Raw genomic sequence first — 24,648 nt, 5'->3', positions numbered from 1 at the left:
AACTGTATAGAATTCAAAGAAGCTTTGAAGACTTATTTAAAAAAATGATTGCTTTTTCATTATGAAGAATCAGTGGATTTGTAAAATTGAGAAGATAAGGAAGGCCAGCAGTTTCAGATAGTAAAGATGGCATTTGCAAAAGGTGATATTTACCCTAAGTAGAAAATTTATTTAGGAAAAGTTAATGTTAGGTTAATTTTGAATAACAACATTTTTGACCTAATTTATAGGTATATACTTTTCATATTCTGTATTCCAGATAATGTCACAACATCCCAGGTACATCTCTTTCCTTTGGCAAGTTGCTGACTTAGGTAGCAATCTGAATATACCACCTCTTAGAGATGGAGCCAGAATACTTATGAAACTTATGCCAATGGGTAAGAAAAATGTCTCCCCACTTCTCTCCATACCCTGTTGCTAATGCTGACAAGTAATTAATAAACAATACTGTTCTTTTTAATGTGTATCTTGTGGTATAGTCCATAGTGTTGATCATGTATCAATCATACCATTGCTGATGAGGAATTTTCTGTGAACCATTTAAAAATATTTAAGGGCATATAGTTAAAAAATATTTTTTTCAACTCACTCCCTATTACTTGCTTGATTTTCTCTTCTGTTTATTATTAGAGTTACTAAATTTTCCACATTCCCTTCAGTAATTTTTTGAAACAATTTTCAACATGGTTAGATGTCTTGTTTCTTAGTTTTTCTTTTGCTCTAGTCTATTTCTCTCTGGATATCATTGTTCTCAGACTTCTTTATACAACTTCTGTATAATAGACCCTCTGGTATACACCTTTGTCTTCACACTTAGTTCTCATTTTGCTGAAGCATAACCTTCTGAAACAAATGAACAAAAGGTATATGGGAAGCAAATTTTTTAACATAAAAAAATTATTTTTCTCACTTCAACTGAACTCTCATATATTATAGTGTTTTTGTTCATTTTACTTGTAATAGTTTGAGCATAGAATTAAAAGTTGAAACTTTGTTCCATAGTTAATTTCATGCAGTATTGACCATCGGGAATACTGAGGCAGTATTATGTCAGTTTTTTTTCTGTGAAGTTTTTATTTCTTTTGCCTTTTAGTTGAGATCTGATGGCTTGTCTTTATATGAATTTTTAAACATTCTGATATTTTATATATTTATATTCAGATTTTTTTATAGTTTGATATTGTGTTATTCTCTGAAATGATATTGTGATTTATTTCAAATAAGGACAGTCTGTTGTCTAATAGAAAATTAAAAATGTAAAGCAGAAAATTAATAGCCAGGAACAGTTGTTTTATTTTCATTGGTGGTGACTGCTTAGTGGACTTGGTCATTCAGATGATTTAGCTACTTACTTCACACATGAGAGAGCTGGAAATTTTTAATATTTTTGGCATTGTTTTATTTATGGTTTTGAAAATGTTTTCTGCATCAGAAGGTCCTGTGGGATTTACTGAATCCATTTTCATGTTTTGACTAATTACAGTTTTCTTTTGAAAGTTAAAGAGTGGATAACAAATATGTTAGGTTTTGTGGACCAAAGGAAAACAAATTATCACAAGTTTTTCTTAGCACAGTTCAAGCTAAAAATCATATAGTGCAGTTATGATATGGGTCTACTAATGAGAGTCATAGAACATTTTAGGGCATTATAATATTTTGTTGAAGTTCAAAGTCTGTGTTCCATTTTATCCGATCAGTTGCAAATGTTCATTTGCTTGCCTCTAAAATACATGTGGTTTTATCTTTAGCATGGTTTTCACACAAACAGGTACTACTGGTCATTATTCCATGGGCATATATAAAAGACATTTATATTTCCTTAATTTTTATCTTAATATTCAATTTTTATTATGTCATTGCACTGCAGTTTAGTCATTCAAATTTTAGGCTAGATTGGAAGCTTTTCAATTGCATTGTTGTTGCAATTTGAAATAATGGAGCTTCCTTTGCACTTATTTCAAGATTTGAAATGCAGCAGGAACTGTAATTTGAGTTGTAATTTAAATCATCTCTACCTTACTTATAATACCTAACAAGCTGTAAATCGTTGTTATCTTGTTTTGTTTAGTGAATAATGACAAGAAAAGTTTGTGATTGTTCGTTACAGATAGTAGGTCTAACTGCATAGTAAACAGAGGCAGTAACATAACTAACTGTAAGGCGAGCGCAGAGAAAAAAGGAGTGAGCTGGTCATTCAGGCAAAGAAAGATTTATTACAGAAAGAGAGAAACTGACTGGCTTTAGTGAGAAACCAGTGCTTACCCTACAGCCAACTCTTCTTATACCATGTGTGTGTGTATGTGTCAGTGTCACCCTGTACAGCCAACCCTTCTTATACTCTGTGTGTGTGTTTGTGTGTATGTGACCCTTTACAGCCAACCCTTCTTACAGCCAACTCTTATATTCTCTGTGTGTGTGTGTCACCCTTTACAGCCAACCCTTCTTATACTCTGTGTGTGTGTGTGTGTGTCCGTGTCCCTTTACAGCCAACTGAGTGTGTGTGTGTGTGTCCCTTTACAGCCAACTCTTCTTATACTGTGTGTGTGTGTGTGTGTGTGTGTGTGTGTGTCCCTTTACAGGTAACTCTTCTTATACTCTGTGTGTGTGTGTGTGTTTTCCATCGCTTCAGTTGTGTCCGACTCTTTGTGACTTTGTGTGTGTGTGTTTTCCATTGCTTCAGTAGTGTCTGACCCTTTGTGACCCCATGAACTTTAGCCTGCCATTAGATTTTCCTGGAAGAATACTGGATTGGGTTTCTATTTCCTTCTCCATCTTATACCCTGTCAGTGGGAAACTGTGCCCTGAAAGTAGTTTATCCTTCACCCGTTGAAAGTGTCTCATGGTTGGTCATGTAGTCTTGATAAACTGGCACCAGCAGAGAAAAACAGGCTATTGTTTAAGGGAAAAAACAAGGTGCCCACTAGGGCACTGTGGCCACTGTAACTTCATCCATTTTTTGTCAGGTTACCACAATGGGCCATTTAAAAATAATACACAGTGAGCCCCTTTTAGACCTTAGCAATAAACTTTCTTAAACTTATAAATTGCTATTAGTGAGCTAAAAGAAAACTAGTTGAATAAAACAGTATTTAAAGCAAAAGTATAGAAAATTTAAGTATAAGAAAATTACAAACTTATACCCACCATTATGATACAAACATATGCTGTGTTAACATTCTCAAAATTTTTTTCTTTTTAAAATCTCTTGTAATGATAATGATGACAGTGTTCATGACAGTACATGCCTGCAGACCTGATGTTGTGGGCAGTAAGGTGTATGACACTGTAGTTAAGGGGTTCAACACCAGGGTAACTCCAATCACTGATACATACTAAAGGATCATATAGTGGAAGGACTGGGTTGAGATTCTAGACTCTGAGATTTTGAAGACGATCAGATACACTATTGTCAGGATCAGCGATAGTTAAAGACCAAGAATCTTTAAGAGTAAAAGGTTGAGGCTTCATAACTATAGATGCTTTAGTTACAAACATTGACATAAGAAGCTCTTTCTTTTCATCTTTATTTGGGTCATCAAACAAATTATCAGTAGTTGTAAGTCATATTGTTATACTTTGGGTGACACAGAGGCTTCCTTAACCTCTAGGGAAGGATTATATTTGAGGACTGTATTTTTTTAAACAGTTGGTGCCTGAGATTTCCCTTGTTTTCCAGTGCTTAAGACTTTGAACTGTGCAGTGAGTAAAACAAAGCAAGGTAGGATAAACTGTTGTTGCCTCCTGAAAACCTGCTGCAGTTTTCAAGTGTCCAGGTTGATATTTCTGTTTCTGCTAAATCTTATGCCTCATTATCATTATCATCTGTAGAAGACGTTAGCAGATTTTTGAGTTCCTTTTTGATAGAAACGAGAGATCTCCAATTAGAAAATTAGAGATACCAAGGGATATTTCATGCAGAGATGAGCACAATAAAGGAGAGTAATGATATGGACCTAATAGAAGCAGAAGATATTAAAAAGAGGTGGCAAGAATATACAGAACTATAGAAAAAAGATTTTCATGACTCAGATAGCCACGAGAACTAGAACCGGATCATGGAATGCAAAGTCAGGTGAGCTTTAGGAAGCATCACCATGCACAAAGCTAGTGGAGGTGGTGGAATTCCATTTGTGCCTTTTGAAATACTAAAAGATGACACTGTTAAGGTGCTACACAGAATATGCTAGCAAATTTAGAAAACTCAGCAGTGGCCACAGGACTGGAAAAGGTTAGTTTTCATTCCAGTTCCAAAGAAAGGCAATGCCAAGGAATGTTCAAACTATTGCACAGTTGCATTCATCTCACACACTAGCAAAGTAATGCTCAAAATTCTCCAAGCCAGGCTTCAATAGTATGTGAACCAAGAACTTCCAGAGGTTCAAGCTAGGTTCAGAAGACACTGAGAAACCAGAGATAAATTGCCAACATCTTTTGGATCTTCAAAAAAGAGAGTTCTAGAAAAACATCTACTTCTTTATTGATTATGCCAAAGCCTTTGACTGTGATCACAACAATCTGTAGACATGGAAATACCAGACCACCTTACCTGCCTTCTGAGAAATCTGTATGCAGGTCAAAAAGCGACAGCTAGAACCAGACATGGAACAATAGACTGGTTCCAAATTGGGAAAGGAATATGTTAAGGCTGTGTATTGTCACAGTGCTTGTTTAACTTATATGCAGAGTACATCATGAGAAATGCTGGACTGGATGAAGCACAAGCTAGAATCAAGATTGCTGGGAGAAATATCAATAGCTTCAGATACATCCTTAAGGCAGAAAGCGAAGAGACTCTTGAAAGTGAAAGAGGAGAGTGAAAAAATTGACTTAAAACTCAGCATTCATACAGTGAAGATACTGGCATCCAGTCCAGTCACTTCATGGCAAGTAGATGGAGAAACAATGGAAACAAGTGACAGACTTTTATTTCGGGGGGCTCCAAAATCACTGCAGATGGTGGCTGCAGCCATGAAATTAAAAGATGCTTGCTCCTTGAAAGAAAAGTTATGCCCAGCCTAGATAGCATGTTAAAAAGCAGGGATATTACTTTGCCAACAAAGTTCATCTAGTCAAAGCTACGGTTTTTCTGGTAGTCATGTATGGATGTGAGAGTTAGACTTTAAAGAGAGCTGAGTGCTGAAGATTTTGATACTTTTGAGCTGGTGGAGAAGACTGTTGAGAATCCCTTGGACTGCAAGATCAGTCCAGTCAATCTTAAAGGAAATCAATCCTGAATATATATTGGAAGGACTGAAGCTGAAACTCCAATACTTTGGAACCTGATTGGAAAAGCCCCTGATGCTGGCAGAGACTGAAGGCTGTATGAGATGTTTGAATGACCATCACTGACTTGATGGATGTGAGTTTGAGTAAGCTCCAAGAGCTGGTGATGGACAGAGAATCCTTCCTGGTGTGCTGTAGTCCATGGGGTTGCAAGGAGTTAGACAGGACTGAGCAGTTGAACCTGGCTTATTGGTAGAAATTTGTCTGTGCTCTTTAATCTGTTCCCCAGAGTTATCCTGTGTCATCCTAGAAGAACCTCCCAGCTTATTGATACATTGGAACATTCAAGGTATTCTTTATTATTATTATTATTATTTTCCGTTATTATTTATCATGGGATGTTGAATAAAGGCCCTTCTGGTATATAGTAGGACTTTGTTGTTGCAAGAAGTTCTTGACTTCTGCATTACGAGTGAGGAAGCCCCTGAAATAATTGACTTTCTTCATCCTGTAATGATTTCTGAGGTCCACTGATTGTCTTGGTCTGTAAAGCGTCAATAGTCTGCAACTTAGTAAGCACAGTTGCATCTGCATTTGAAGCTTTTTACATTCATGATGTTGCAGGGAAATTTAGCCTGAAGGGTGGCATGAATCTCCTGAAGATGTAGTATAAATCACCTTGATATATTTGATGAATTGCTCAATCTGTTGGTTGCAGCAGTGACACAGAGTTAGGAGTCAGGAACACCATTTTCACATGATGCAGAGAGATTAGATTAGGGGTGGTTGTAAACATTGTCTGTTAGGAGGACCATGAAGGATGGCTCCTCCTTATGATATATTTCTTCACCTCAGTATGAAGCACTTGTGAAGTCATTTTGAGGACAAGATAGCTAAGCCCCAGGCCCTCTTTTTTTTTTTAACTTTAATTGGAAGTGAATTGCTTTATAATATTGTGATGGTTTTTGCCGTACATTGACATGAATCAGTCAAGGGTGTATATGTGCTCCCCATCCTGAACCCCTCTCTGGCCTCCCTCCCCATCCCATCCCTCAGGGTTGTCCCAGTGCATTAGCCCTGAACACCCTGTCACATGCATCAAACCTGGACTGGTGATCTATTTCACATATGGTAATATACATGTTTCAATGCTATTCTTGCAGGTCATCCCACCCTTGCCTTCTCCCACAGCGTCCAAAAGTCTTTTCTTTATATCTGTGTCTCTTTTGCTGTCTCGCATATAGAATCATTGTTAACCATCTCTGTTGGTGTTTTTCTTTCTGACTTGATTCTGTATAATAGGCTCCAGCTTCATCCACCTTGTTAGAACTGATTCAAATGTGTTCTTTTTAATAAATGAGTAATATTTCATTGTGTATATGTACCACATATACACATATGTCTTATCCATTCTTCTGGTGATGGACATCTAGGCTGCTTCCATGTCCTAGCTATTGTAAACAGTGCTGCGATGAACATTGGGGTACATGTGTCTCTTTCATTTCTGGTTTCCTTGGTGTGTATGCCCAGCAGTGGGATTGCTAGCCGTAGACATTCTTGAATTTGTGTTTGAGTGCTGGGTATTGTTTCCTCAAGCAAAGGAAGCTTGGCTTGATCATGTGACCTGCTGCATAGCCACACACAAACAAGTAATGTGATCTTTCCAGGCCTTGAACTTTAGCTTGGTATTCTGAGGAATAGAAGTTCAGTTGAACATGTTTTTTTTGAAACAAAGTTGTTTCATCACAAAGAAACTTGCTCTAAATGTAGCCATTTTCTTCCATGAATTCCTTAACCCCTTCTGCAAATGATGATGCTCTTGTCAGCATCAACCATGCCTGTTATCACATGATGTTTAAGTTCCTGAGGCTTTAGTGCCTTGCATAGATTACCTGATGTTCCTTACTAGCCTTGAACTCTTTCCTCTTGTTCCTCAGAACCTGCTTAGTTCTTCTGGAGTGCTAAATTCTTTTTTGTGTATAGTTTTCCTTTGGTCAGGTCTAACATATCTAACCACATGCTTAATGTTTTGCCAGTGGTTGCAAGAAGATAACCATGAAATAGACCAGATTAGCCACTGTAGGTGGAGTGCTAACAGAGATTTCAGCTTCTTTCTGCTTTATTGTGTGAATGCTTAGTTTGTTTGTAACAACTTTATAGCCCTTAGATCAAAAGGGCTAAATTTTTGATTTTCTTGTTGGCAGCACTTTGTGCTTCTTTGCCTTTGACAGTTTTCTTGATAAGTTAATTACTTGAGAGCCATTTTTTCACAGAAACAAACTATGCCCAACACAAACAGCAAACAAAGATGTGAGGTGAGATTTGAGGCAGTGTTCAGACAATAGAGACTGAGAGTCTTTGAAGTAGTGGTAGACTATGGAAGAGTATGTTTACACAGCACTTAATTTGTTTGGTTTTAGTGTAGTGCTCATTGCTTGGTCAATTCACATTTTGCTTTTTGGAACCATGGAGAATCCCAGGGACGGGGGAGCCTCATGGGCTGCGGTCTGTGGGGTCGCACAGAGTCAAGACACGACTGAAGTGACTTAGCAGCAGCAGCAGCAGCAGCGGGTTTTTATTTTGCTTGCATTTTTAGCCATGCAGCGTCCACGTTGGATCTTATTAGCTCCTTGACTAGGTATCAACTATAGAAGCTTTGAGTCTTAACAGTGAAGTCTTAGGTTGTTTTTAATTTTGTTTTCTGTTTTTGTGTTGTTGAATCACATTTCTTGAAACACTTGAATGCTAAAACCTACAGGTGTGGAAGGTGAACACATAGTTGGTATCTTAATGACTTTACTGCAATATTTTTAGCACTGTTTTGTAACTGTAGGTTAAATTCATTAAGAAACGTCAGGTCTGTAGCATAAACTAAATTTCTAAACCAGTCTGTGGTTTTGTTTATACTATTTGAGAATATTTGTTTGTTCAAAAAATTTTTATTTTTTACCCTGAGCTTTAACAAAATCACTTTACTAATAAAACAGTAAAAACAGTACTATTTTGCTGAAACACTGAACTGCTATATGGTAGGGCAAATTAGAATACCCATATTATGTTTCCAGTAAAAGTTTATAAAGATTGTTAGGCCCATGAAAGTAAATGAAGTTCATCATTGACACTACTGCTTAATTGGTACATTCGTGTTTTTTCCACAGACTATTTGCTGACGAGCAATGCAGTGAATGAATGACCTAGGTTTTAAACATCATCCATTTTCGCAAGCTGTTTTAGTCTTTCCACAAGCTTTTAAAGACTTTTCTTCCTAAATATTATTCTGTGATTGTTTTATAGATTTTATTCTGATTGTATTATTAACATTTTTATTTATAATGCAAACAACCTAATAAGTAGTTTTTTTAATCACTGCAAACTTGACATGGCCTTTCCCTGAACTACTGAGCAGCATTGTTAATATCAACTCATTATATGCCTCCTCCCCAATCACTTATTCAAAATCATTTGCTTAGTTTTGTTTTGGTTTTCTTGTGGTAAAATATGTGATACATCTTCTATTCCCAGAATAAGGTATGAGGGTTCCAATTTGTCCACATTTTCACCAACATGTGAAGGTGGTGTCTTTATGTGATTCTGATTCTGATTCTGATTTGATGCCTAATAATTTACTTACAAACAGTTGGCCTATCTTTGGGGAAATGTCTGTTCACAACCTTTGCTTATTTTTATTTGGATTATTTGTCTTTTTATTATTGTTTCATAAGTGTTTTGATATATTCTGATAAAAGTCTTTATTAAATCATATAATTTAAAGTCTGTATTCTTTTCACTGTCTAAATAGTGTCCTTTCGTGTAGTCCAGTTTATCTGTTTTTTTCCTCTTGTCACTTGTCCTAATCTAAGGTCATACAGATTTGCTGCTAAGCTTTTTTCAAAGAGGGCACCGTCTTTTTAGTGTGGGCACTGTCTTTTTAGTGTATCTTTCATTGTGTATATTGTTTTTAAGCTTCATACCTCTATATATGACAAAAGAAAATGAACAGCTTTTCTTACTGCAGCTTACATTAGAAAATAATTGTTTCTTTTGCCATTTTCTTTTCAATGTACACCTTCCCTTGAAGCTAAAAGTTTTTGTGTAATGTACTGAGACAAGTAATTTAGACCTTGGTGAGTGGAGCTTGCATTGTTTATATTTCAAGCAGAGCTAATTCCTTTTCAGTGTTGTGGTTTTTTGTTTTTTTTTTTTCTGTTTCCAGTGGATGAAGGAGGAGATGTTCATTTGAGGTCTCTCAATAGCAGCTGTTCACATCATGTATTGAGGTGACAAAGAGCCCTGGTTGATCATTAACCAGTCCAGATCTGATTATGTCTTGTAACATTTGAACTTACAGTTCAAGTTTGTTGAATTTATAGATGTTTTAGTTTAATACTCCAGTATATTGGATATGAAATATTAACAGCATAATTATATTTTACTTTAGTGTATATCTGTTTTTTTTACAGATAGTACAACAGTAGAAAAACTAAGAGCTGTTTGTCTGGACCAGGCAAAACTTGGAGAAAATAACCTTGGACCATCTCTTGATTCACTTTTCTTTGGTCCTTCTGCTTCCCGAGTCCTGTATCTAACAGAGGTTGGTTTTATACTTTTCAAAATTAGAATTTTTCATCATGTAGTGACACCATCATTTGTAATTTTTTGAAATGGTTATGAATTTCTTAACAATAATAAGGGAAATAGAAATTACGAATTATTTAAAACATATTTAATGCAGTTTCTGTCCCTCCCCACCCCTTCTTTTTTTCAGGTCATTTATGCCCTGTTAATGCCTGCTGATACGCCTCTGGCAGATGATTCTTGTGACTTTCAGGTTCACTTCTTGAAAAGTGGTGGCTTATCCCTTGTGCTGAGTATGCTAACAAAAAATAACTTCCTGCCAAATACAGATATGGAAACACGAAGGGGTGCATACTTCAGTGGTCTTAAAATAGCCAAACTCTTGTTAACTGCAGTAGGCTATGGCCATATTAGAGCTGTAGCAGAAGCTTGTCAGCCAGTTGTAGATGGTGCAGATCCTATAACACCGGTAATAATTTTTTGAAATGTTTTGTGTTTAGGATTTAATTTTTAAAATTAGACCCTTCAGTGAGTCTTAAGTACAGAATGCAAGTTCAGTTCAATCTATTGTTTTATTTATACTGAAATGTAAATTTTATTTTGGCTATGAGGTACAACGTTTGGGATCTTAGTTCCTAGACCAGTGACCAAACCTGTGCCTCCTGCATTGGAGGCATATACCCTGACCACTGGACTGCCAGGGAAGTCCCAAAATGTGAATGACATGTACCGATTACACCAAAGAGGATATTTCATTACTGTTAAGTATTGTTTTGACTTTTCCTTTGTCTCTTAAAAACTTCACACTGATCTATTGTTACCTTGTACCTGAAAGGCATATACAGACAAGTGGTTATAAAAGAAAAGATTTACTTTGCAAATTGCCCAGCTCTCTTCCCACCAACCAGCTTAACCACAATGACTGCCAAAGACTCTTAATGCTGGTACCATCCTTAAAGCCAATCAAGACATGAGATTTGGTGCAGAGGTTGAAACTGCCAACCTTTCTCTTGAGTTTATTCACATTACAAGTGATGACTTGATTAAATTGCTCAAGAAAAAGTGGCTTAGAGATAGATTTTTTTCTCTAGAAATGACTTAGTTCTTAACCAGGGAAATTTAAATAATCTCTAGATTTTTGATGTTGAAGTTGTTTATTATTTAGGTGAGATATTAGTATTTTGGGTTTGTTTAAAAGAGGAGTTATTAGGAATTACCTTATTGTCCAGTGGTAAGGACTCAGCCCTTTCATTTCAGGGCTCAGGTTCAGCCCCACGTTAGGGAATTGAAGTTTTTCAAACTGCACAGGGCAACTAAAAAAATAATAAGTAATTAAAATAAACATGAGGTTTTTAAAAAATAGGCATCATATGCTGAGTCATTTCTTTTGAAATAGAATGTCTAGAATTTTCTCAGATAATTCTGGGGTGATGTGGGCAGCAGTATTGGCTTTTTATTTATAATTACTGAAGCTGCATAGTTGGCACTTGAAAATTTTTTATATTCTTTCTGTTTTTATATAATTTTGAAAGTTTCATTTAAAAGGTGAAAATTTGTGTAAGTAAATTAAAAAAAAGTTACAGTGCCATGTTTTCACTGTAAGTTAGATTGCTTTATACTGTTGCTTTTGTGTATATTTACATAAAAACTCATAGGTTTTGGTCATGATCCTACTTTGGGGCCTTACTGAAGTAGATAAAAGACATGTCTTGTCTTTTTCCCTAAGACTTACTATTTAGAAAATGTTATGAAGATCCAAAGGTACATGTGTGCTGCTAAGTCACTTTCACGTCCGATGTTTTGTGGCCCCATGCACTGTAGCCCACCAGGCTCCTCTGTCCATGGCATTCTCCAGGCAGAAATACTGGAGTGGGTTGCCATGCCCTTCAGTGGATCTTTCTGACCCAGGAGATCTTCCTGACCCAGGGGATCCAGCCCATGTCTCTTATGTCTCCTGCATTGGTAGGCAGGTTCTTTACCACTAGTGCCACTTGGGAAGGTGCATTTCAAGTTTCCCACATTCAATTAAGGAGCTAAGTGAAAAATTAGTATTTAAAAAATGTTTATTATAGGACCACAAATAATATAGAAGTGGGTTACAATTTGATGACTACTATAACTGATAAAACTAATTCCATGTATTTCTTCATGGATTTAAGAATTTATACTCTTAAGTAAAACTTCATAGTGTTTTTTTCACATTTATACTTTAAAAATTTTTTGTTTACCTTAATTCTTCAGTGAACAATTTGAGACTTTGTTTTTTTAAAGAGAATATTTAGTTCTGTCAATATGATAAGTGAAAGGAAATAGTTAAACTTGCTTAATCCACATCTCAATTTAATGAGTTGAACTAGAAATCAGCATATCAGTGATGATCTTAATTAACAAGAACAGTTTCAGTGTAAAAGTGTCATAAGACTTTGACTTAAAAATAAACCCTAATAATTAGTAAGATTGAATTAACAGTTTGAAAACAGGGTTTTATTCATTAAGTAAACAATTATGCCTTTGTTATATGTCTTATATAGCTTAAGGTACAGTATGATGAAAGTTAACAGAAGTTTACATGATTCATGTAGGAGTTCAGGCTAGTTCATTTGAAATTTGTAATCATCTAAATACATTGTCTCTTAATGTTAGTCATTATACTTCATCTTATTTAATCAGTATATTTGTTCAGTCTGTTTTATTTCTCTTTTTAAAAAATTATTTATTTATTTATTTGTTTTATTTACTTTACAATACTGTATTGGTTTTGCCATACATTGGCATGAATCTGCCACGGGTGTACCCATGTTCCCCATCATGATATTTCTGTCTTATTTTAAAGTGAAACAGTCTAAGCAGATAAAGTAGCTTGGCTCTAATATTCAAAATGACCCAAGAGTTTAACTGATTGAAGATGCAGTGGAATCTGAAGTTGTACTAAAACTCTGCTCCATGCGATTTTTATTTGAAATCTCATTTAGTAGCACCTAGCAAGTAGATCTTTAAATAATATGTACATGATAATTATAATAATAATATAAATAACAGTAAGTTAAACAGAAGGTTAAACTTCTTTGATTTGCAATTAATAGGGAAGAGCTGGAAGCCTTAAAGAGCTGTAAATTTTCACTGTCTACCTAGACATTATGGTAACACCTCCACAAACTCTTGGATTTCTTAAATATCTATTTCTGGAAAGATTTGCTTACCAAAACTTAAGTGTAGAAGGTTGATACGGAAAACAGGGAAGATTAAGTTGTGGGGACTTACTCATGTTTCTTGGGTGATGAAGTTTAAAACATGGAGAGAGAAAATGCTTTTGAACAAAACATAAAAAAAAAAAAACATTTTAAAGACTGAAAGGAAAGGAAGTGAGAGAAATGAATTTAGAGTTTAGGTGGTAAAAAATCAAAAGTCTGTTTATCTGGTACCCCCACTTTTCTTAGTCATATCATGCATGGCAAGTATGGTCATTTGCTGAGTCGGAGGGCTAGCAAAGGATTTAACTGGAGGCAAGTAGATTTGTTCAGAACCCTGTCAGTATGTTATGCAAGTGAAAGAGAATGCAGTTGTAGAAACATTATTGCATTCATATGAAATTGGAATTTGCAGAGGAAAGTTGTGACTTTAAAAGGCAGCCAACTAGAGAAGTCTACTGGTTGACAATCTGAAATACTTTTTGTACTGAAGACTTTACATTCTACTGTAGATAAGTGAAAGGGTGATAGAGATGATGGATAAGGAGTGTACGGATGAATTTTTGTGTGTACAAATTTTTGAAGTTTAGTTATATACAAGCTTTTACTCCAAGTAAAAAGGTTTATTTTCTTTTTTTTTCAGATTAACCAAGTTACTCATGATCAAGCAGTGGTGCTACAAAATGCTCTTCAGAGCATTCCTAACCCATCATCTGAGTGTATTCTTAGAAATGTATCAATACGTCTTGCTCAACAAATATCTGAAGAGGTTAGTATCAAACTTTGAAAGTTCTGGGATCTTGGATGGCTTACTTTTTTATTGTTCTTGACACAGTTTCTACTTAACTCAAAAATATTACCACAGTTTGAGGTTGAATACTCCGAGATTTTTCACGTTAGATTCTCTTACATTAGCTAGAATTCAGTAAAATTTGATACGTATTAATATTAATACTTTAGAAAGTACTCTTAAAAAGCCCTTGAATAGGGTTTTTGAGCTATAATTTGTATTGAATAAACTAGATCAAAATAAAACATATACTAAGTTTTGACATAATGTTTAATTATGCTGTCAAGAAACAGAGTATTTTCGTTAGTCCCAACAGTTCTTTCTTATGAACCTAGACATACATTGTTGCTTTTTGTCACTGTAAAATTGTCATGTTTTAAAAGTTTACATGAATCATATAATATACTCTTGTGTCTGGCTTATTTTAATCAGCATGATTGTGAAATTAGGTGTCAGTAGTGAATTCATTTTGAGTAAAACCACATTGTATTGTCATTCTATGTGTTCTGCAGTTTGTGTTATTCCTAGTTTTCTTTACTATTGAAATGAATGTCACAAGTGCTTCTTGGGCATATGTTTTCTCATTTCTGGGTAAACTTACAGGATTGGAATGGCTGGGTAATTTGGTTTCTGTATTTGTAAAAGTCTTGTGAACAATGTTTCAGCTAGATTAGATCTTAACCTGAAGCCTGTTTGTTGCTATAGCTGAGAAGCATATTTTTGCTTCATCAGCATGCATACTCAGACTTCATTTGAGGATATAGAAAAATGAGACCAAAACTTTGTTTTTATTTATTCATTTTTTAAGTTCTTAAACGTCATTGAAGTATAGTTGATCTACAGTGTTGTGTTAATTTTTGCCATACAGCAAAATGATTCAGTTATGCATGTGTGTGTGTGTGTGTGTATCCTTTTTCACGTTTTTTTCCATTATGGTTTATCACAGGATATTAAACAATCCTTGTGAATGATTATTCATCTTATATGTAATAAAATTTGCATCTGCCAGACTTTATCTACTTTGGACCTTAAAGAAAACATAGACTAGACTATCAGAAGAAGGAGGCATAGTTACTTTATATAGAGCTTTTTATCCTACTTTCACAATAAAGAAATTTTTGTTTTCTGAAGGCAAATTTTTATTTTCTGATTATTTCACTCTGCTGGTGTCAGCACTACCAATTATTTGTTTTCTTTCAGGCTTCAAGATACATGCCTGATATTTGTGTAATTAGAGCTATACAGAAAATCACCTGGGCATCAGGATGTGGAACATTAGAGCTAGTATTTAGCCCAAATGAAGAAATTACTAAAACTTACGAGATGGTAAGAGTCATTACGGAAATGTATTCCTTTATGTGAATGTTAATTTTGCACATGACTAAATTTTCATCTTGTCTGCCCTCTTTGAACACAAAGTCACTTGTGTATCTAATGGTTTAAAATAAAATTCTGTAGTTAGGATGAGAATATGAAAATTTTTACTTTGAGAATAAACTACTTATGGATCTCACTGTAAGGTTTCCTAACGTCTCATTGAGTTGAATATAGTTAAGCTGTAAAGAATTTGCTTTTTCCAATTTCGTATAATTATTGTGCTTTCTATGACTTTGTGCAATCATAACATTCAGATATTTTACTTGATTATTTTATAGGATTCAGGTGTAGCAACAGTTTTTACTGTTTCAGTATTATCCCTCTTCCTCATTTGATAAAACAAATTATTTGCACAAATGAGGCTGTTTTGCTCCTAGATTTTCTATTTACTTGTCTGAATTAGTCACTTATATATAGTTCAGAGGAGAGAGTGGATATTAGAATTGTAAGGCTCCTCTTTTTGGATATTTAAATGACTGGTCCATTTTAGGCATATATTATATTGATTTTATTTTTTGATAAGTGGAAACATATAAAATTATTAACTACAGGCAAATATGGAGAAGGTAGTGGCACCCACTCCAGTACTCTTGCCTGGAAAATCCCATAGATGGAGGAGCCTGATAGGCTGTAGTCCATGGGGTTGCCAAGTCGGGCACTACTGAGCGACTTCACTTTTTACTTTCATGCATTGGAGGAGGAAATGGCAACCCACTCCAATATTCTTGCCTGGAGAATCCCAGGGACAGAGGAGTCTGGTGGGGTGCCATCTATGGGGTCACACAGAGTTGGACATGACTAAAGTGACTTAGCAGCAACAGGCAAATATATTTTACATTAGGAAAGTTTTCTATAGTCTTCCTCAACATTTGTGTAAGCTAATTGCTTGTTTAATAAAATGGCATTGTAGATAAAGCTATAAAATAAATCTAATCAACATTTCAAGTACAGTGCCAGAGTTACTGTTTAGAAAGACATCATGATAAGTGCAGAAATACACCACTCATATCCAGAAGGACAAGGAAGCAGTACTTAGCTTTTATTAAACATGTTCCTTTAATCCATTTTGGGATATATTCTAAAGAGTCTCAAAAGCTACAGGTAAAGAGACTAAAGACAAATGGTCTTTAATGGGTATAGTTTTAAATGCTAACTAGAAGAATTTGAAAGTTTTCTTCAGTGTGTCACCAGTAGTTTACTCCTCATCATTTTACAGACCAGCAGTCCAAGCCATAAGCCAGATGTGGAAGATGAACAGGTTTGCTGTGAAGCATTGGAAGTGATGACTTTATGTTTTGCTCTAGTTCCAACAGCCCTGGATGCACTTAATAAAGAAAAAGCTTGGCAGACATTTATCATTGACTTATTATTGCATTGTCCCAGCAAGTAAGTGATTGTTTTTGTTGATTTGAAAGAAGGCTGACCTTATTCTTTAAGCAGACATGAGTTATTTTGATCAAAATCTCAGAAGTCAAATAAGGAAGCATTTTTCTTGTGTTTGTAGCATTTTGATATTTTGGAAACTTTTTTTATGTATTTTATGTAAGCTGAATATGTTTTCATGTCTGGAAAATGCCTGTGTTGATTTTTTCTTTCATAGTTTTTCAGTTGCAGTCAAGTATTAACATATAGTTACATCTCTGGTAGCTCAGTGGTGAAGATTCTGTGGGTAGTGTAGGAGATAAAGGAGATGCAGGTTTGATCCCTGGGTTGGGAAGATCCCGTGGAGGAGAAAATGGCTACCTATTTCAGTGTTCTTACCTGGGAAATCTCATGGACAGAAGAGCCTGGCAGGCTACAACCCATGGGCTTGCAAAGAAGTGGACACTATTGAGCTACTGAATACAAACATATAGTTATTTATAACTAAAAATTAGAGATTTTAACAACTTCTATGTGAATAATAATAGCATTAAGAGTATTTACAGTGTTGGGCAATTCCTGAATTTTTCAGTATCCCAAACATATTTTTTAAACAGTACTTAACTCCCATTCCCAAATCCCTTTACCCCTGTTTATCTCTAATTTGCATTCTGTGTCTTTGTATTGCCCTATTGTCAGCACTTCATATAAATGGAATTACATATTACTGATCCTTTTGGGTTTTCACTTGTTTGACTTAGTATAATCTCAAGGTTCAAACATGTAGCATGTTAAGGAATTTTCTTTATTTTTAATGCTGAATAATATTTCATTCTTTATATGTATTGTATTTTTGTTTTTGCATTCACCTTTTGGTGAACACTTCAGTTGTTTCTATTTTTGGCTGTTGTGAATAGTGCTGCTGTGACTGTTGTTGTGAAGTAGAAACTGGTTTGAGTTCCCATTTTCAGTTCTTTTGAGTTTGTAATTCGGAGTGGATCTCTTAGGTCATGTAGTAATTCTTTAGCTTCTTTAGGCTCCACCAGGAGTTACAGTGTAGGCTTACCAGGAATGTACAGAGTTTTCAATTTTTGCATGTCCTCTTCTGTGCCTATTTTTTAGTGATCTTGAGCAATGCATTGTGAAACACCTTTGAAAATTTGTTAAAAGTATTTAGTCATCTGTGCAGAAAATTGTGAAGAAATCTGTACATGTACAACATTTTAAGTACTATTTGGAAGTTTTTTAACTCCTGTTTCTGTTTTTTGTAAATCAAAGGGACTTTTAAAGGTTCAGAAATTGCCTCAGCTTATATTAAGGCAAGTTTATGCGAATTGAAGTCAGGCCAGTAACCTGACTTCAGATACACTTAATTTGAACCATTTGTTATTTTTCTTTCTCTTCCTCCTCCATTACTTGTTTATACTTGTCAGTGAATGAAACATCATACAACTTTCTAGAGTAATGAAGAGAGGAAGAGGAGAACTGGACTTTTGGCATTGCTTCTCCTAACACAGTAGTTCTCCAGACACAAACCAGAGAGTGGTTTCTTCAGGATTATGGTCGGTTTTCGCAGAAGTTTTGCACTTAAATTGTTAAATAGTATTAGTGGGCAGTCCTCTTCCTTGGTGGCTCAGTGGTAAAGCACCTGTCCACCTGTAGGAAATAAACATTTCAGAGCTTTAGCAGCTAGCAGTTACAGAAATATGGTATTTTTCTACATTATAATGTTCACTCACTAACATCCAGCATGTGTTTGGCTATGTTCTGATGTCAAGACTCATCAACAAAGCTTGAAAGAACCTGCTTTGGTCAAAATTTAGAGAGATTACTATTCTATGAAATAACAAAACATAATTGGGTTTATTATTTACGCTACTAAGGGAAGGCTGTGCTATTTGAACACATTCTCAGAGCAAAACAGACCATAGTTTTAAGCATTACCAGTTTTACACAACTGTCTGTGAATTGATGTTATTTGTAGATTTGGATTATTCAGGTAAGTTTGAGTTGTTAATACTTCTCAAATAGATTAATATTGATGTTATACAATATAATGTTTTAATGGTTCTCAAACTTCTATCAGAATCTTTGGGATTGGTATTTAAAGTGTAAATTACCGGGCCTCTCTTCCAGAATTTGTCATTTAGTAAGACATAGAGTGAAGGTGAAAGTCAGTCAGTTGCATCTGACTCTTTGCTACCCCATGGACTATAGCCTGCTAGGCTCGTCTGTATATGGGATTCTCCAGGCAAAAATACTGGAGTGGTTAGCTGTTCCCTTCTCTGAGGGATCTTGCCAGCCCCGGAATTGAACTCTGGTATCCTGCATTGCAGGTGGAGAAGCATGGGGTAGGTCCCCATGTTTGTTTTTCTCCACAGTTTGACAATGCTAGTAGTCTCACAATTACCAGGTTGTTTGCCTGAAAGCACTGTTCATTGGAAAGATGTCCATGGTGTCACACAGAGTCAGACATGACTTAGTGACTAAGCTATAGGGAGGGATTTGGGGCAGGAGGAGAAGGGGACAACAGAGGATGAGATGGCTAGATGGCATCACTGACTCGATGGACGTGAGTTTGAGTGAACTCTGGGAGTTGGTGATGGACAGGAAGACCTGGCATGCTGCAGTGCATGGGGTCTCAAAGAGTTGGACACGACTGAGAGACTGAACTGAACTGAACATGGCATCTTGTATCTGTTAGGGTAAATGTGTTCTTCCAAGAGAGGTTTGAAAAATATCCTGTAAATTTAGATATATGTTGTTTCATCTATTCGTTCTTTACAAAGATTCTGAAAGTCACATATTAAGAGATATTAGTTATCCATTGTGCAGTACAGCAGAAACTAACAACATTGAAAGCAACTGTAGTCTGATAAAAATTAATTTAAAATATAAAACATGAGAATAATAAAAAATAGAAGTGAAAAAGATAAATTTTAACTCAATAATTTCCAGCCTATTTGGGTATAATGTGAGGTTTTACTTCATGAAAAATAACTTTTTTTTTTTAGTGCTAATGATGAATTATCTTGTAATATTACTATTAATTTATTTTCCTTGTTAAAGATAAACCAGTGTTGAAATAATTAGTGTCAATTTTATTCATGAAAGCAACACATTAAATAGACTTTTTATTTCAGAATTGTTCGTCAGTTGGCACAGGAACAGTTTTTTTTAATGTGCACCAGGTGTTGCATGGGACACAGACCTCTGCTTTTCCTCATTACTTTGCTCTTTACCATTTTGGGGGTAAGACATTTTTTAATAGACTTATTAGTATGGTTTATTCTTTAAGGAACATTAAGGAAATAGTGGTTTTAGATTTTTTTAAAAATTGTGTTTAATAAATCTTCCTTGTTATTTCCTTTACTGGTTATACATTGGTTTTTATTTGCTTTTTATAAATACTTAACGGAAAAATACTCGATCTTATTTGAAAAATAGAAATCAGAGATCTTTTTTATGCCATTAATACTAGATTTTGTCCCTTAACTTACAAGTTCTCTGGACTTTTTAAAAAAGTTACAATTAATTTTGAGCATGGACTTCTTAATTCATGTTGTTTCAATTACTGTATTTCAGAGCACAGCAAGAGAGAGAGGTAAACATTCAGGTGACTATTTCACTCTTCTTCGGCACCTTCTAAATTATGCTTTCAACAATAATATTAATGTGCCCAATGCTGAAGTTCTTCTCAACAATGAAATTGACTGGCTCAAAAGAATTAGGGTAAGTTGTTCCATTTACTGTTGTTGCTTAGCTGCTAAGTTGTGTCTGACTCTTGGGACCCCATGGACTGTGTAGCCCTCCAGGCTCCTCTGTCCTTGGGATTTCTCAGCCAGAATACTGGATTCAATTGCCATTTTTTCCTCTAGCGGGTCTTCCCAACCCAGGGACTGAGTGCACAGCTTATGCATTGCAGGCAGATTCTTTACCACTGAGCCACCTGGGAAGCCTGTTCAGTTTATTACTTACTATTAAATCTTTTTTCTTTTTAAAGAAGGGTTTATAGTTTTGAGTAATGTTAAGCCAAAAAAAGAGAAAAACCCTGCAAGGTAATAAAACAAAATATGTACTTTCATTGATAAACTAATAACTCATGACTGATAGAAGCAACATACAGATATATTTGTATAAATGTTTTACTTCATAGTTGGGGCTTAGAGTGCTGATATTCACCTTCCTCCAATTTGTTATTAAAAATTTTTTTTTTCTCCAAATTATCATTATAACTAATAAAAGTTCTTTAAAATTTTTTTTAAAAAAATGTCTGATTAATACTTATATTTCATCATTTGCTACTTTTTTATCATCATAGTTAATAAAAGTTAAAAAATTTTAAATAAATGTTAATACTTACATTTCATCATTTCCTACTTTATATATATATAGAGTTCTATGAGAATATATTTCTGAAATTTGTTAAGTGTTTTTCTCTGAAAACTTTTCTAGCTTCTTCACCTTGGTACCATTAAAATTTTAGATGAAGTATTCTTGTTTTGAGGAGCTGTGTTATGTATTGTAATATAATGAGCAGTATTCCTGGGTTCTAATCAGTAGATAGTTTTTTAGTAATTCCCGTTTCATCCCAGAAAACCAGAAATATCTCAAGACCGTGTCTGTCCTGTTGGGGCAAAATTGCCTTCATTTACTGTTTAAGATACAGTTGTATGGAAGAAATAAATTACTTGAATGAACAGGTTTGGGAGCATTATTATCTGAGATACCACTCTCCTCCAATTCTCTTTTATACTTATCTTTTTTGTCCTTCTTTTCTTTAAGTCAGATCTGTTATATTTTACCTTTGACAGGATAATGTTAAAAGTAGAGGTGAAACAGGTGTTGAAGAACCTATCTTGGAAGGCCACCTTGGGGTAACAAAAGAGTTATTGGCGTTTCAAACACCTGAGAAAAAGTATCATATTGGTTGTGAAAAAGGAGGTGCTAATCTTGTTAAAGTAAGTTCTACATTTTAGTAGTAAGTAGTTATCTTGAACTTTTGAATGTTGTTAGCAGATCTGGTGATTTCTACACTGTTTCATCTCTAAGGTATCTTGACCTTTTTTGTTAATTATTTACTTTAGAAAAACTTTTATCTCTGTAAAGGTTACAGTAATTTTTAAGTGTTGAGTCAGCCAAAATATCCTTTTTTAAAAGTAAAAATAAGGTGTATTTTTCATTTTCATGAAGAACTTTATCAAACAGTGTATCCACCTTTCTGTTCCATTAACTTCTGCCATTTTTCAGGCACCTCCATAAATCCATCTTCCCCAAACTGTTTTATCTTTTTGAGCAAAGAACTCTTCCAGGGGCCTTTTCCAGTCTTCCAGGGAATTGAAATTTTCTCCATTAAGAGATTTGTAAAGATTGAAATAAATGGAAATCCAAAGATGCAGTATCTGGTGATTACAATGGATGAATTAGAACTTCCCAATCAAGCTGGAAAAGTTTTTGCCTGATGATCAAAGAAACATACAGTCTTATATTATTCTGATGAAAGATTATACATTTTCTGTTCACTAATTCAGGACACTTTTCATTGAGTGCTGCTTCCAGTTGGTCTGATCGGAAGCAGTACTTGTTGGAATTAATCATTTGATTTTTTTCTGAAAGGAGCTGATAATAGAAGACTCCTTTCCAATCCCATCATATACACAACATCACCTTTGGTTGAAGACCAGCCTTTGGTGGGATTGGTGGTAATTCATTTCACTTGCTCCACAATCTTTGGTTCCACATTATTGTACTGTGTATCCCCTTTTCATCACTGTCACAATTTGTTTTAAAAACAAAATGTTTTTAAGAAACAAATGGAAATGGATCAAGAAGGGATTTTTTTTTTTCTTAACTTATGTGAAATTAAAACATCAAAGCAGTTAACATAAACATACTGGTGCAAATGATTTTCAGCACTTGATTTGGACATTTTAAGTATGTCAGTTATCTATTGGGTGGTAGGATGTTGTTCCCAGTGTCTTGATTTGATCACCATCAACTTCACCTGGTTTACCCGATGGTAGAGCATCACCCAGTGAGAAATCTCCACATAACTTAACCACTTTTAACTTGTTTGATCAGTCACAGCATCTTCTGTATACACTGCATGAATCATTTTTTGCAGTTCAGTTGTGTTTTTACCTTTCTTGAAAGAATAAAGTATAATATGATGAAAATGTTTTCCTCCATCTTTAGCGTTAATATGAGTACATTAAAAATCACTAATTTGATTTTTTTTTCAATACATGCTATATGATAGCTGCCACAGTATAGTCTAACAGTTGTTTCAAATGAACTTAAGGACAGCTGAGAGCTATTAGAGCCAGCTTATGGGAAGCAGTGAACAAACTATTTGGTCAACCCAGTAATTTTGAGTTCAGAAAAAGCTCAGATACAGTGTTTTAGAAAGTTAACAAGCAGTATTAATTGACTCTGCTATTTAGTAAATCTGAGTTTCTAACTTTGAAAGTGAAACCTTTTATTTTACAAGACTTTATTTTTTACATCATATTTATTTCATGAGTTTTTTCACTTATCCCTTACAATTTAAGGAAAAGAGTGTCATTTGATGTATTTCATTTTTATTCAAAGTGCTCTAATTTCAGTTCATATTTAATTAAAGTAGATTTATTTAGAGTATTTTTTTAATAGTCAAGGTTTTTAAAAAAGCTTAATATCAAAAAAAGTGAGTTTATTACACTCTGTTTTTAAAATAGAATTTTATTTTATTTGAAACTCCAAAGTTGTATTTGAGATGAGACATTTGATTGTCTCAAATAATTAGAAGACTCTTTTTCCTTCCAGGGGACACTTTTTCATAAAGCAAATATTACAAACAAACAGTTTATAATCTGTTTTTTTTTTCAACCCTTTAGGAATTAATAGATGATTTCATCTTTCCTGCCTCCAAAGTTTACCTGCAGTGTATGAGAAATGGAGAACTACCAGCTGAACAGGCTATCCCGGTCTGTAGTTCACCAGTTACCATCAATGCTGGGTTTGAGCTACTTGTAGCATTAGCTGTTGGCTGTGTAAAGAATCTCAAACAGATAGTAGACTGTTTGACTGAAATGTATTACATAGGAACAGCAATAACTAGTAAGTATTTTAACTTCAAAAACTGTTTTGGTTAGTAATATTTCCATGTTTAAAATACTGGGTTTTTTCTTTTAGGAAACATTTACCTTAGGTTTGTGTTTTTAGCAACTTTTAGATTGGTTTAGCTGTCATTTTAGTATAATGATTTCAATAATCATACACAGACCATTATGAGCACAGAGCCTTTATACAGAAAAATTTCCAAATGTACTTTAGATGTCTTCTGGTAATTTATCAGGTAACTTGAAAGAATGCTTTCTTTCATCATAGATGAAATTAAATCCAAAGGCCAGACTAATAAGCCAGATTTGATGTCCCAGACTTGTACTTAAAACCTAAAATAAATTCATTGGAAAGATTTTTTTTTTTAAGCTTCAGTTATTTTGATCTGAGTTTTAAGAAAGTTGCCAGATGTAAGATTTTATTTTAGTGTATATTATTTTGTTCTCAGTTAATGTGGGTATCTGTCTCATAAAGGAGGACATTTTCTTTAGACCTGTTAAGAACTGAAATTCAGAAAGTGGAGAGTAAGTTAAAATAACAGAAAATGTGGTCATAAAATCTGATGTTAAGAAAATCAGTTCAGTTGAGCTGTGTCTGACTCTTTGTGACACCATGGACTGCAGCATGCCAGGCCTCCCAGTCCATTATCAACTCCCAGAGCCTACTCAAACTCATACCCATCGAGTCGGTGATGCCATCCAACCATCTCATCTTCTGTCATCCTCGTCTTCTCCTGCCTTCAATATTTCATAGCATCAGGGAGTCAGTTTGTTGGATCTGATGGCCAAAGTATTGGAGCTTCAGCTTTAACATCAGTCCTTCCAGTGAATTTTAAGGACTGATTTTCTTTAGGGTTGAGTAGTTTGAGCTCCTTGTGGTCCAAAGAACTCTCACTAGTCTTCTCCAACACCATAGTTCAAAATCATCAATTCTTCGGTGCTCAGCTTTCTTTATATTTCAACTCTCACATCCATAAAATGACCACTACAAAACCATAGCTTTGACTATATTGACCTTTGTCAGCAAAAT

The 24,648-nt window shown here is 34.7% G+C and overlaps 1 protein-coding gene across 4 annotated transcripts in view; it reads left to right on the top strand.

The window, feature by feature from the left end:
* LOC108634550 (probable ubiquitin carboxyl-terminal hydrolase FAF-X) overlaps positions 1-24,648 on the top strand; it is a 142,706-nt gene that overhangs the window by 82,160 nt on the left and 35,898 nt on the right. For all 4 annotated transcript variants that reach the window (XM_018044516.1, XM_018044515.1, XM_018044518.1 and 1 more), the window contains exons 21-30: positions 260-380; positions 9,687-9,817; positions 9,992-10,270; positions 13,633-13,758; positions 14,980-15,105; positions 16,373-16,542; positions 19,662-19,770; positions 20,104-20,250; positions 21,333-21,479; positions 23,394-23,616. In XM_018044516.1, the coding sequence (XP_017900005.1) occupies positions 260-380; positions 9,687-9,817; positions 9,992-10,270; positions 13,633-13,758; positions 14,980-15,105; positions 16,373-16,542; positions 19,662-19,770; positions 20,104-20,250; positions 21,333-21,479; positions 23,394-23,616 (1,579 nt within the window). The remainder of the gene's footprint in view (positions 1-259; positions 381-9,686; positions 9,818-9,991; positions 10,271-13,632; positions 13,759-14,979; positions 15,106-16,372; positions 16,543-19,661; positions 19,771-20,103; positions 20,251-21,332; positions 21,480-23,393; positions 23,617-24,648) is intronic.

The sequence above is a fragment of the Capra hircus genome, unplaced genomic scaffold (assembly GCF_001704415.2).
Source record: "Capra hircus breed San Clemente unplaced genomic scaffold, ASM170441v1, whole genome shotgun sequence".
NCBI lineage: Eukaryota > Metazoa > Chordata > Mammalia > Artiodactyla > Bovidae > Capra > Capra hircus.
The sequence above is the reverse complement of the archived record's forward strand: the minus strand, read 5'-3'. Positions and strand labels throughout refer to the sequence as shown.